This window comes from Hibiscus syriacus, unplaced genomic scaffold (assembly GCF_006381635.1).
Source record: "Hibiscus syriacus cultivar Baekdansim isolate YM2019G1 unplaced genomic scaffold, ASM638163v2 tig00116954_pilon, whole genome shotgun sequence".
Lineage (NCBI taxonomy): Eukaryota > Viridiplantae > Streptophyta > Magnoliopsida > Malvales > Malvaceae > Hibiscus > Hibiscus syriacus.
The window spans coordinates 148,224-163,561 of record NW_024063483.1 but is presented as its reverse complement, the minus strand read 5'-3'; the positions used below and the strand labels follow the sequence as shown (position 1 = coordinate 163,561).

The 15,338-nt window shown below is 30.5% G+C and overlaps 1 protein-coding gene across 1 annotated transcript; it reads left to right on the top strand.

Annotated features, from left to right (window-relative positions):
• Window positions 1-10,678: 10,678 nt before the first annotated feature.
• Window positions 10,679-12,952, top strand: LOC120189239. Its single transcript, XM_039192554.1, has 5 exons — window positions 10,679-10,851; window positions 11,184-11,298; window positions 11,570-12,205; window positions 12,350-12,461; window positions 12,923-12,952. The coding sequence occupies exons 1-5, from the start codon at window positions 10,772-10,774 to the stop codon at window positions 12,946-12,948; spliced, it is 969 nt and encodes a 322-aa protein (XP_039048485.1). The 5' UTR covers window positions 10,679-10,771; the 3' UTR covers window positions 12,949-12,952.
• Window positions 12,953-15,338: the final 2,386 nt, after the last annotated feature.

Genomic DNA, 15,338 nt, shown 5'->3' with positions numbered 1-15,338 from the left:
TGTGTACTGTTATATGTGTATTTAGCTATGTTTAAAGGTCGAGTTTATAAATTGACCTATACGGACAGGGATGAAATTAAAAAATAGGAGAGTCAAAGTTCAATTCAGATATAATTTATACTTTATTTATTTAAATTTTTATAATTTTAAAAAAATATTAAATCATAAAATCATTATTTTAGGGACTAAAGTATAATGTTATAATTATACTAATTCAGAATGTTACATACCCTGAAGAGATTAAATAACAATTTTATAATTTAAGAGTATATATATATATAATATATATATATATTATAGGGATAGTAATTTCATTTGAGTAATGGATTTTGATGACCTAATTTAATAGATTCGATATTTTTTAAAGAAAATATTAAATATGAGTTAGATTGAATCAGATTTTGTAATAGTTGAGGTAATAAAGAATAGGTAAGTCTTAACACGCAAAAATTTGGAAAATTTATTTTATACTTAGGGATAGGCACAAGTAGGGTTGGGTCAAATTTTTTGTTTACAGGAACATGAATTTATTCAATTAGAAAAGCTCCATCATATTTGAAAATTGGCATGATCTTTAGATAACAATTTGTAATCAACTCGACACAAATATATATAATTATCGCTTTCATTCGGTAAAATAGAGACGTAGTTGCAAAGAGAAATAATATCGTATATATCCCAAAATATATAAGAGAGAATTATAATATTATCTCATATAGGATATTTTTAATCCTAAATTTTAATCGACCGAGTTCGACCTTACCCATAAAATTTTTTGGCTCGACATAATTCTATAAAAGACTGTAGAAGACCGAATTAGATCAAAAACTGTTAGATCTTAGTCTCATTCTCATCACTAATTATAGCTCTAAAATATATTTAAAATTTATTTTGGCATTTTTCATTTTTAAAGAAAAAGCTCGTGAAATCTTAAATTTTCGAATTATTTTAATTAAGTCTCTCAAAATTACTAATTTTTTTCATTAAATCTCCAAATAATTACAAAGTTTAATCGAATACTAGTTTTTTAAAATATTTTCTTTAAACCATTCAAAATTTTATATTTTTTAGTTAAACCTTTATATACTTGTATAAAGCAACGTTAAATAACAGGTGTTCTTTATATATACATATCTCATTTAAGTTTAAATTAGAATATATTTTCATTATCAATAATACGTTTTATTTTATTACTATTATTAAAATATTATTAGATTAAATCAGCCTGACATATCCCAAGCTGACTGAGACAACCGTACAAGATTAGACATGATCATAATTGTCCCACTCATCCCCATGAACCCAACCCAGTTTGCCCATTGGTACAATGTTCTTTGATCCATTTAATATTTTTTTATTAATAAAAACCCATCTAATCTTACCTTATTCTTTTTCAGTACCTTAAAATTGAGACAACTTGAGCACATGGTGCGTGTGGTATTTAAGAGTTCAATTAAACTGTGGGAAAATCATACAAATCAAATAAGCTCATAAAAAATAAATGGTAAAATAAGTTAGAAGTTATTGAACTATGTCAAAATGTTATTTTTAATCAGTAAATTTTAGATATTATAAAATAATCATTAAATTTATAGAAATGGTATACAATAGTTTCTATTATATATAAAAAGTACAATTTTGATAAGTTTAATGACAATTTTATAATAGTTTGATAAATTTTAAGGATTTCGTAATTATTTGAGAAATTTAATTATTTTGTAATATTTAAAAGTTCAATAGCAAAAATATTATTTTTGACATATTTAAGTGACCTCTAGTGTACTTTACCCAACAATAAATTAATTTATCAACATCTATTATTAATGTGTTAATTAATTAGGGTTTGATTGTTGTGGGAGCATAATCTTGCAGGTCGGCTATGATTGCGCTCACCTTTGTCTATTGATCTCCACTCTAAGGAACATTAATTCTCTTCACAATTATTTAAATTGTTCCAAATAAATAAATACGTATACATGAAATAATGTAAAGCATATTAGAGGTGATTAAATTATATTTACATAATTAAATTTAATGATTAAATTTTTAATAGTTATAAACTAATTATTAACTTTACATAATTGTTATAAAATAATCAATGTGATATTATAATGATTGTAAACGTTCAATAAATATAATGATCATTTGTAATAATTTAATAAAATTTAGCGATCATTTTATAATCGTTTGATACATTTTATTAAAACAATGATTTTATTCATATGTCTATAGATGAAGCTAGGAGACTACCCCCACCCCTAACATGGGAAAAATACTTGTTTAGGCCTTTAAATTCTAAAATTTAAATTTTAGATAACGATAAATTGCATTTTGGATGTCATAAATGATAAATTTTAGTTCAATCCTTTAGAAAATTATTGAATTATACGCTAGATCAATGGTAAGACCCTATTATAAGTTTAGGTATCATTTTAGATGTTCTGACAAAATATAGGAGTTATATTGGACATTTTACTAAATTACTGGTGTTGTATTGGACATTTTGTTAAAGAATAAGTATCCCATTTAATGTTTTATTAAATCACAAGTGTCGTATTAGACATTTTCATCGTAAGATAAGTATCATATTAAAAGTATACATACTAATAGGATATTTTGTTAGAGTATAAATATCAAATTTAATGGTTAGAGATCGTAACACGAATTTTATTTTGACCTGAGCCAAAAAGCTCGTGGTTTTTCTTGCAATTCCGGTACATTTTATCGTTGATATAATGATTTTTTCCTCTATTTTATCACATATAATGTTCGGGTATAAATATCAAATATAATGAAGATCTATTATACGCCTCTTGTGTTTTTGCTTGCATTTTATCATCTAATATAGTGATTTATTTTCTTCCTCATTCATATTTTTTAATAAAATTTTCTACATAAAATATGTACGTTTATTTTTACATTTTTGTGGTTGATTATTTGTTATCATCCGTAATAGTAATATATTTATTTATTTTAGTAGAATACAATATATAAATTTGTAAGTATTTCATTTAAAGTGGTGAGTATTGAAGTTGATGTTTTGCAAATTTCATGCAAGCAAGGGTTTACGATTAGGGTGTCATTTAGACCCACTTTTGCCCTGCATGCACTTTGTGCTCCTTTTTCTTGTGTGTTTATTTTCTACATATAAATTGATTGAACGTGTCTTTATTTGTAAAATGTGTGTTAGAATATGCTATTTTAATAATTAATAAAATTAAAAAATATCTTTCTTTAAAGATTATATTTAGATTAATAAATCACATGATAAAAATGTAACGGGATAATTAATTGGGCGGTGGAGATTCCTAATGATGTAAGTAAAGACAAATGAAATCCAATTTTAAGACAGCCTTCAATCTTGTCTGTCATTAATCAATCAAACTTCCCCATGATCTCAATTGCCACAGTGCTTCCCAAATTACATTAATCAACCTTTTTTTTTTCTTTTAAGATTGTTTTGGAAAAAAAAAGTCTAAGGATCAATATTAAAAAGACATAGTATTTATGTTTAAATTTCAGTGAAATCAAAACGATGAAGATGTAGAAGTATGCATCGAAGGACATGTTCTCCCCTCAAATGATTGTTTCAAGTACCTAGGGTCTATGATACATAAAGATGGGGTGTAGATGATGATGTTACATACCGTATAAAGGTGGAATGACTAAAGTGGAGGGCTGCTACTGGAGTTTTGTGTGACAAGAAGGTGTCTCTAAAACTAAAGGGAAAATTTTATACAATGGCAAGTAGACCATCACTGCTGTATGGATCAGAATGTTGGGCAAACAAGAAAGATCACGTAAGGATGATGGAGGCCACAGAAATGAGAATGCTTCGATAGACATGTGGTGAGACTCTGTGGGACATGACACCAAACTCTGCAATTAGGATGTCCTTGGGGGTGGTGCCTGTATCCGAAAAGTTGAGGGAGTAAAGACTACGGTGGTTTGACCATGTTCTTAGGCGACAACCGTCGGATGCGGTCAGGAGGATAGAGTCGATTACAGTCGACGGGTGCCAGAAGGAGGTCGACCAAGGAAGTGGGGTAGACTGGTTGAGATGATTTGAAGGATTTAGCCCTTACCGAGTACATGACTTTGACATGAAAGTATGGAGACTTAAGACCCGGGTAGCCGAGTAGCGTATGTCACAGAAATAGGGTGTAGCATATCTGTCTTCTTTTTAATGTCTTTATAGTAATTTACATGACTTCTACTTTTTATACGTTTCTGTCATTGGAATTTATGAAGGCTTAGAACTATGGTAACAGAGTAGTGTAACCTTAGTTTAGGTTTTAACCCATTTGACTTGATTCATTCTCGTAACTTGCTATCGTTGACTACTGTGTATCATTCTCTTCATGTTTCCTCTTTTTAAATTTAGCCTGGACTTACGTTTCTGTCTATATGCAGAGATTTTTACGCAGTGATATATTTGCAGGGATTACTTCCCATTATAGAAGCGCATATGCATATTGCATATGAAGATTGTTCAACTATGTATTTATTTATTTATACATGCATTGTATTTTATATTTATTTATTTTTAATTTTCTGACTGCTGGAGGTCTTCCACGGAAGCTGTTCTCAATCTGGCGTTGGGGACAACCTACTACCCTACATCTCCTTATCCCATTGTATATGGGAATAGAGTTGTTGTTGTTGTTGTAACATTTTTTCTTCCTTTACAAGCATGTGTTTGGTATTAAAAAAAAACTAATCCAGCCTAACACCATTGAAGCAATTGGATGCACAGTGCACATCAATTGTTTGGGAGTCACTTTTCAACTCTTCAACAGGGAAGAGAAGAGAAAGACAAAAACAGTTATCTAAACAGTAGTTGAGTACGGACATAATGATATAAATAAAAATGTTTTAAGGTGAGAATAAAAAGTAAGGTTGTGTCGATGTAATATATATACGTGGTAGACATAAGAGAGTAACACAAGTGGACCTAGAAATTGGAAAACGTCGTCGGATGATGGAAGGCTGAGGTGTCGGCATTGAGGTTGTTTCAGTGGTGGGGGAGGACGCAATTGCAAGAGATTAACTCTTCTTTAAAAAAAAACAATCTCTCTTCGTAGGAAAGCACTCATGTTCTTTAAGTGGGATGACAAGCAGATGCCAAACAAACTCTTATTGTAATGTCATTTTGTAGTGTTATGTTGAGAGATAAATAAGATTTTATGATAAAAGAATGAAATTATAAAATGTTAAGAATGTTGGTAATGCTCAATCCCACATAGTATTAGAAATATTATTGGGAATGAGTATTTATGGTTTGGATTTCCCACTTCCTTGTTGAGTGAAAGAGAACCAAAGGACTCTCGCGCACCGCCGCCGCCGTCGACGGTCTCGGCTCGGCACGGCTCGGCTCGTGGTCGTACGTGTCTTTGACACGTCCGCGCGAATACTATATTTTTAGAGAAAATTCTTGAGGAATTTCTCTTTGAAAGAAACAAATGGAAAAATGTGAAAGATTTCAACTAGACTGATTTCTAGCTTTGTACAAAGGGGACAAACTGTTAATATCATGAGTTACAGGAGTAATTTAATTTAATTACAAGGGTTACATGATATAATTTCGGGAGTTATAACAACTGAATAATGATGCAATGAATCTGGACTATTTCTGAGTCATGTTCATCTAGACGTTTCAGCTGTTACAAAGAAGAGATTTAATCATGAAATTTTATTGACGATTTTAACCCTATTTCTAGCCTATAAATAGATAGTTATATTCAGCTTCTCAACTCACTCTCAACATTTCAGAATTTACTCTCCAAGTATTTTCTAAAGTTCTCTCTGTGTGCTTTCCGATCAGAAGTGCAATACCATCAACAATCCACTCCAGTTTCGGGTGTACGAAATTTAGAGCGACAGTGTTAACTTCAGGGGACGCGCCTACTGCAATAATTACACACATCGGGGCGAATTCGTTTCTAAGGCAATGGTTATACCACGACACGGTTTACGAATCTGTTCATTTTAATTACTGTTTATATTTCCAGTCAGTGCTAACGGTGTAGTTTTACAGTCTATTTTACCAACAAATAAAATAGTTTATTAATAGAAAATACAAAGAAAATATATTAAAAAACATTATAATTTGAAATATTGGGAGAACTGGTCTCAGTCCATCCCCGATTATTGTATAATGGAAATAAAGTTAAAAAATGTATTGTACTAATCTCGATAAAAATTGAAATTTGACAAAGTATAATTTGGACCAAATGAATGGACTTTAAAACGAGTTTAATTTGGATAATTTTAATTCGGTTTGATATTGAACAAATGAATTTCATATTAAAATTTTGAACCTGAACTAAATTATAAAGATTGCATGTCTAAATCGACCTAAAATTGGATCACGAAAAGAAACACTAAAACCAAATTAAATCATACAATTGGATTCGAATGATTTTTTAAATTTTCTGAATTTTATTATTTAACCCTAAATTTATCCTTATAAGCCCGATTCATCGCAATGAAGACATCAAAACCCACAATTATTATCATATGGTACTTATATAAGCAAAGCCAAGAAGTAACTACGGATGAATAGAGTGGGACGGATTGGATCCCACATCGAATTGGACTTCATCATTGTTCCCTTGGTTTCTCTTTCTAGCACTGGGCCATATAATTTAAATATGGCCAATACATGTGCTGCCCCGTTTGCCGAACGATGAATAGAACGGATGCTGATTGAAGGGTTAAAATCCAAGATCCGACGAGCTTCAGATAAGGTGAATCGGAGAATGAAATTATCAGAATGATGGTTTAAAAGTTGGTTAACCACGTTAATAGCATCACTTTCAATCATAACTTGAGAGTAACCCATTTCCGATACAAAGCGCAGACCAAAACAAAGAGCCTGTGCTTCCACAAACCCAGCATCATGCGGACTTGCAATACAGCCTGCACTTGCAGCCACTACAAAACCTTCAGAATAGCTCCAACAGCCAAAGAACCAACATCGAGGGGACAGGCTACATCTACAGTATTTTTTTAACAGGGCTCCATCTACATTCAACTTTAGAAAATCAGGTGGTGGTTTAGCCCATCGATTAGAATGGTCACGGGAGAGAGTAAGAGATCCATTCGTCGGGGAAGGGAAATTGGACGGATTATACGCCACTTGCATAGCTCGAGCTGTGACAACCAAGTGCCACCTCGGAAGCAGTCGTTGTTCATGCACATAACAGTTATACTCTCTATTATAAGTTGGATATTTAGTCTTTTTAACTTAATTTAGTTATTTTATATTTTTCATTTTTCATTTTTTAATTTTAATTTTAATTCAAAGAGGGCTATAAAATTTATTAAGTCAAATTACATCCGTTGATGAATCTATTAATTATTCGGTTGAAATTTCAAAAACTAAAAATATATTAATTCCTCGAGATGTATGTGGTATTGTTTGAACTCTAGCATTTTGTCTATTGATGAGAATTTCGAAAGTGTCTCTCCTCATTGTTCGATAAAACTCCTAATAAGCAGAAATATATTATTTTTCGAGGTATTTGTGCTGTCGTTTTAGTCTCGATATTTTATCTAAAGTATAGAAAGTTCCTCCACTGCAAATATTAAGAATTTCAATTATTTTTTATTATAATTTATCTCATATATCAAATCATAGTAGAATTTAATTACCCCGAATTAAGGTGACAAATCATCAAAATTGGCATGGCTTGATGGTACTATAGATGCATTACAAAGTTTTGCTTTGCCTAGGGCATGAGATTCATTTCTCTTCATCAATGATAGGTATAAAAATATTTTTGAGTATAAAAATATATATATTACTATACAAAGTTTATATATAAAATGAACACAAATAAAATTTTAAGGTACGCACCATTAATAAAATAAATAATTAATCAAATAAAATCTAGATTTTAAGATAGACACGTCAATAAAATGAATAATTAATCGAATAAAATTCATATTTTACAGTAGACACGTATCCACCCTAAATATATAGTGGATCCACTGTTACTCTCAAGGTCATTTCACTACCAATTTTCTAATTTCACGATTTAGTCTTCTAATTAGTTAGTTTTATCAATTTAGTTTTTATGGCACTCAGTCTATTCCCAACTCTTGATGAATTATCAGGGTCGAAACTATGAATTTATTAAAGCGGGATTAAAATACTTTTTATTTTTCATAAATACAATTTTTTTAATCGAGGGAGCAAATAAATTTTTCTTTATTAAGGTGGGGCTTAAAGTATTTTTTTTAATTTTTTCATAAATATAATTTTTTAATTGAAGAGTCGAATAAATTTCTCTTTATTTATTTAAAAAAAAATATTTTTTAATATTAATTAATAGTTAAAAATTGACGAGGGGTCAAGGCTCCCCTTCAACTCCACGAAAATCTGCCAGTGTGAATCACGCGACTATTCGATATATAAAGTAGGTCATAGTAAGTTAGACATAATCTACGATCGTACTCACTTAGTTGAAGTACTCCCGTGAATTTCTTAAGAATCGAAAGATAAAATTTCGATGTTAAAATGATATCACTTGCACTTTGAGAAAATCAACACCTTTTTGATTGTTGAGATTTCGACCGAACAACCAGAGATCCCTTAACAATGTTATATAAATGATTTATCTACAAAAACTATTTTTATATTTAATATTTCGTTCTTTATAATCTATTTTTTAATTAATCTAAGATAATTATAAGATAATATTTTTAACTATTTGACATTAAATATTTATACCTTTAACATTTATAATACTAAAAGTTTATCATCGAAGTAATTTAATTTGTGCTTTATTGATTTTAAATATATCATAATTAAAACTTTTTTTGATTTGTTTACAAAATATTTTGAACGGCTACCCACACTCGCAAGGTCAATGAGTTGTTAACATCTAGCATTGTCATTATATATTTATAATAATCCAAGCAGCATGAAACCCTGGACTTCCACATGAATTGTCACACAATATTTTATTTGTTTGTTTTCATGCTGTCAATAGAGAACTTGTAATATCATAAAATATACATATAGTTTACTTACTTTATCATAAAAAAATCTTCATTCATGGTATGTATTTGCATGGAATTCAATATATATTTTAAAATAATTATTCTATTTAATTTATTAATTGATTAATTTAAATTAAATATTGTAAAAATTTATTAAGAGAATAATTCTTTTAATTTTATAACATCAAGATATAAGCTTCTAACTTTTTTAAAAAATTAGCATCCTATTCGATTAAATCAAGTGATAATCGATGTAAAGAAATCAATATTAATATTGAAATTAGCATCTAATCTTTAATTAAATCTAAGATAATAATAATGATAAGATAATGGTAACTAAAGTGGTGGTTAAGTGGGGGGTGTCTCTTTGATGATGTTAACATCTTTCCTTCCCATTCATTAATATGAAACCACAAATCCAATCATCCAATTCCTTCTTATTATTTCCCACCTAAAATATCAATTTATCACCAACATTAATTAGCAAGTGTTATTATTCTCTGGCATGAGATTTTATGTTAAGATACAAATTTTAAAAATTTGTATTGAAAATTTAAGGGTATACCATTAGATAATAACTAGAAAATAAGAAAATATTTAAATTATACGAAAATTTAAAATTTTCAGAGATACTATCACCTTAAACATTCTCTCGATTTTTCCTGATTATTTTATTGATAAAAAATCACAAATGATCATGTTTAATACATGGTAAATCCTTTTTTTAAGAGTTTACTTTAAGTTGGAATCTAATTCATATTAAAGTTTTGTTAATGTACTATTTTTATTTATTTGATGACATTCTATGCTTAAATTAATATTCTATTATTTGATCAAATGAATAAGTGAAGAGAATAAAGAGAATACCAACTATGAATGCCACTTTTATCTTTGTACTCCAATCAACAAGTTATTATATTACCCAAATATTACATAATAATAATAATAAAATGTAATTATTAAATAATAATTATATTCTTTTATAGTTATGCAACATGTTAATTATTTAAATATGTATGAGTAATATAATACAATAACATTTAATTTAGCTGGATATATTAATTAAAAAAATAAAATTTATTTTTTTATAAACGTTGTTAGTTTATTGAAAATAGAAAACATTTAAATTATATGAAATTTTACAAACACGATGGTAAATTAATAAAAATATTTAGGTCGTGTTTGGATATCATATTGTAATTACATGAAAATGTAATTATTATCTTATATGTAGTTACAAGAAATTTTAATCTGATAAACATATTTTAGATGATAGAGTATAATATAATTCTTTTTCATATTTGATAGTGTAAATTATATTATATTATAAATTTAAATATGTATAATTTAAAAATTAAAGAGTATAATTATATCAATTATCATCTCTGTCCAAATAATATAAGTATTCAATTCATAATAGAAGACTAAAATAGAAAAAAAAACACATAGTAAAGGGACCCGTTTTGGAGTTGAACCTAAATGTTTTATATAAACTTCACATGAATAAAACTGGGAAAAAGAGAAAGGGAAAGAAAGAGGAAGGGAAAGGGGGTGAACAAGAGAAATACTTTTGTACGTCTCATCGTCTTTCTTCCTTTCTCTTCTTTGGCTCAACATGTGTTTGCTTTCACCATCTTCTCCTTAGCAAAGAAAAGAAACGAAAGACCCATCCATTTTTTTGTTGTTGCAAATCTCTTGATAGTATTTTTTTATAATTTTATTCTGGGTTGTAGCTGTTGAAACAGTGAAGAAGAAGAAGAAGATGATTGTAAACAGTTTTGATTTGTGGCAAAAAGATTCCTTCTTTTCTGCAGCAGAAGAGGTTCAAGAATCTGCTGATATGTATGTTTTTTTTCCTTTTAAATTCAACTTATATGCCAATTTGCTGCTTGAGTTTGGTTGCCGATATGGGTTTTTGTTGTTGCTTTTTAAATGTTTGGTTAAGTTTCATATAATTAACTGTTTAATTTCATATATATATATGATTAAAGGTTCCATCTTTTCGAGGAAGATTATATGCTTGAAATCTGAAAACTTTAATGGAGATTTTGTAATGCTTAATGTTATTAATCAACTACATAAACGACGGTTTTGCTTATATAACAAGTTTAAGCTTCAAGCATTTTTGAAAATAAAGTGTTTGAAGTATTTTCATGGCTTCTGTTGTTTTTCAGAATGGAATCAGCATATAGGTTATGGATCAAACATAAGAGAGAAGGGCTAAAAACTGAAGATTCTGCTGAACTTTGTAGAGAACTGCAAACTGCTTTAGGTACTGCTAAATGGCAGGTATGTCTTTCAGTACTTAAAGTAATCGTTCGATCTTTGTTGGATTTGTGTGTGTGTCTAAGACATATATGTTCGCTTTTGTCTAAGTTTTATTTTTACACGTATTGTGAGAAACATGTTTCCTTATCCATGTGCTGATATGTATTGGACATGGATACTTTTAACATAAATGAAGAAACGTCGCATTTGCTAGATATCATTGCCTTTTAGTCATTTCTAGGAAGCTTACTCATGTCAATATCTGCTCTATATATTATGGATGTCAATTCAGTTGGAAGAGTTTGAGAGAGCAATACGGTTGAGCCATGGACATCGTAGCGATGATATTACAGCAACTAGGCACAAACAATTTATTACTGCTATCGAGAGTCAGATTTCCTGTGTAGAAGCAGCTTTAAAAGAAGCATTTTCAGAGGAGGGGAAGCAACCCCTTCAGTGGGTTAATTTGGATGAAGAAGAATGTGATGATTTAGCAATCTTCCTTTCCGGTACTTCTCCGACCTTGCAAGCATCTGTGAAGAACCCTCTTTTGGAAAATTGCCATAAGAGAAAGGACGTAGATTCTAATTTCAATGCTACATGCAATGGCGATACTTCTGAAGTGAAAACTTTCAAAGATTCTAGTAATGATGCTGTGTGTGTCATCAATGTAGAAGACAATGAAACTTCTGGAAGGGCTGCTGACGTAAGTTGTGGACAAGAGAGAACAATTGGTGCAAGGAAAACATGGAGTTCACCAAATTTTGGTGCACTAAGAATTGTAATTGCTGATGAATATGATAATAGAAGTGAAATCAGGTCGAGTATTCAGTCCACACCTAAAGATAAAGATTCAAAGCTTTTCTTCAATAAGCAAAGGTGTGGAGATCTTCCTCGGGACAAGGGTCCTTTTAATTTATTCTATCAGGTAAGAACCAGGGGAGGGGGATCATTACCTTTATTTCCTTTTTATACTGCTTTTATGCTATGCTATAATTCTTGTATAATTAACATTTTGTGCACGAATATTTGCTAAGTACTCGGGGAACCTAATAAACTTAATATATTGCAGCGCTCTGGATGGGTCGGTGGGTTATTACGACATCTGCAAAGTCCAGTACATTTGCAGTTTAGTTGCTCACTGCAACTTACACTTGCTTTATTGATAGCTATTTTTCTTATTGGTGAGTCATTTCTCCATTTTAATTTGAGGGTTTTAATAACGAAGTAGTTGAGGATTTTGTGTGTTTTTGCAGACAATTTTTTATCGTTTAGTATCATTTGCAGAAAAAATTGCATTTTAAACAACGACCAACTTAGTGTTCTTTATGTATATGTTTTTGCTTAAATCCAAGGTGAATTATTTTTATGTAGTTTTGATACAGTATAGTTCAGTATGATCAAGCTGCAAGAATCAGGAATTACGTCACGTGATTGACCCTATATCTCATGTTTTTATATGTATCTGTTTTATTTTAAATTATCGTTTATACCCTTTTGGACCATGTTTAGGATTGAGAGTCGTTGATGTGCCTTTTAACGTTTCATGGATTCTCGTAAATTTCTCAGGGACTGTAAATTTGCAAATTCTAATGAGATAACATTTATTCATGTTTTCTTATGTCCTTTTAACAATGCACTGCAGTGTCTTTTGTGCTTTATTCAAGTTGAGAGCTTGTGGCTGCTATGTGTTGTTGATCAAGACAAAGAGGTAAATCTATATCCTCTGAGTACAGTTAACACATTTTTTTATTATACTCAGTGTAGCAACTCGTATTTCATATTTGTGGTCTAGACGAAATGCATCCAACACAAAAAGAAATTAGAACAGCTTTGATCTTTTAATATCACTTGAGTGCACAATACCATTTGTTGCTGGAAGAAATGTATCATATCCGCCACCCTTATAAATGCAACAGGACCGCAATATAAATCCCTGCTTTTAGGCATTCTACATGAGGTTGGGGGTATCATTTTGTATGGGGCAGGGTTGAAACAGGGATCGGTGACTTCGAAGTGGTGTGCATTTTTGTTTCATATGACATGTCCCAAAAGGCTAAAGCCTGAGTTAGTTCTTGATCGTTTTTTCCTTTCAGGTGTTGGATCTATTTCCCCTGGATTCAGAGACTCCCTTCGGGCTTGAAGATTGTCAGCTTGAATCTCTTGACCAGTTGTTTTCAAGATCGGGGTGAAACTCCGCTCTTGAGCTATGCTCAGACAAAAATGGTTTTTGCTATTTCATCGATACACTGTAAATGCATTGGTCTTACATGCATAATACATTCATACATATACATATATATATATGTTGAAGGATCATTTGGTATCATAGACAGCAGTCTCATAGTCATTGCCATGTGAGCTAAAGCTCCACATGCTTAAATTAACAATACATTAAGAAGGATTGTCAATGGCGTAGCATTATGAACTTGACCCTACCCCCTTTGTAGAGGATGCTTTGCCCTCACATTCACTACAAATTAATGCTCGAGATACTTGCTTCCGTCGTCGTCGTTCGTTGTTGCTTCGAATTTGGTGAAACTTGGTTGTTGTGTTATATACATCATCGGTTCGCCTTTCTATTTTTGTTCCATTAGAATATTTTATCAATGCATATTGGTTTGGTACTTTTCTTTTTCCTTTGCTTTTAATGTCCACAAAGGCATTTCAATCCATTTCTTGGCACAATGTTTTATCATGACCTTATGTAAGCTTGTATTGAATTTTGGGTTTTACTATCCTTTTAAGAGTTAATGTTTCAATAAATCTAAAGATCGGAATATCAATATCTGCAACTTACATTTATTCTCAAATTGCACATCCTCGGTGGAAACTTAATGGATTCGAACGTGAAAATGTACCACCTCGGCTTAACCGCTTTTTTAGGAGAAATCTTAGATTGGTTGAAGCTCTTTGTTGATGTAACCCTCTCCATTTATGGTGAGACGGTGAAGCTTCTGCTTCTGAGAATCCAAAGAGCGGTTGATTCTAAGAAGAGCATTGTTGTTTTCGGTAGAGCTGATGGTATGTAACTTAGAGAGCTACCGGAATCGTCTGTGTAAGAGATGGGTTTTTTATTTTTAACTCGTTCTTTCTTCGAATGGAACAAGTTTTCCGTCGGAGATTATGTTGCTGGCTGGGCACATATCGGAGCTGTCGTCATCGTTGTGAAACTCGGAGAATTCAAAGAGGACTTGGGGAAATGATTTCGAGCACCACAGTCCATGTATATAACTTATGCATGCATATAAAAGTAAAAAAATAAAATTAAGAGAAGAAAGACAAGGGTGAGCAATTTATTTAATTATAATAAATGTTGATTTTTAACTATAATTGATTTAATCTGTGACAATAGTATAAATACACCAACAAAAACAACAAACATAAAGCACAACATTGTGGAGGTTTCGGAGTGGTTATTGGGAATTACAAGAAAACATGTGGGCTCTGCTCGCGCAGGTTCGAACCCTGCCGTCCATGTTCTTTTTTTGTTTTTGTTATTGTTAATCCCTTTGTGCGGTGGAAATGCATGCAAATTTCTTCGATGTTCTTCGTATTTTCGTAGTCAATTTCCAGAAAAAGAGAAAAAATAATGCAAAAATACGTTAAACTATGAAGTACTAATAATTAAGAAGGATTGGTTTTTCTTCTTTTTGTTAACCAAAAGGAAAATATGGGGAAATAACGAACCTCGCTAATCAACAATCGATAATATTCAACTTCTGACATTCTTAGAAAAAAATCAAGTCAAATTGTTTGACTAGATGATCAATCGATAGGTGTTGGGATATGGTATCCCTTAAATAATTTAAATTCTCACATAGTTTAAATATTATATTTATATTTTATCGATTATTTAATTTTATATCCTTAAAATTATGATTATACACTCTAAAAATTTTATTATAACTTCTCATGTTTATATCTCTTAACATAACATTACACAACCATTCCTAAAAGAAATTAACTACAAAATTAAAATTGTGAATTTCAAAAAATAAATAAATTAGAAACGGTCGAATTAAATAAAATTGACCAAATTGGCTAAAAACACAGAACGC

What these genes read in the sequence shown, in the direction of transcription:
- LOC120189239 (XM_039192554.1), top strand. Translation starts at nt 10,772, where the DNA reads ATGATTGTAAACAGTTTTGATTTGTGGCAAAAAGATTCCTTCTTTTCT. An exon ending in GTTCAAGAATCTGCTGATAT is followed by an intron (nt 10,852 to 11,183) that starts GTATGTTTTTTT and finishes GTTGTTTTTCAG; the next exon opens with AATGGAATCAGCATATAGGT. An exon ending in GATAGCTATTTTTCTTATTG is followed by an intron (nt 12,462 to 12,922) that starts GTGAGTCATTTC and finishes AATGCACTGCAG; the next exon opens with TGTCTTTTGTGCTTTATTCA.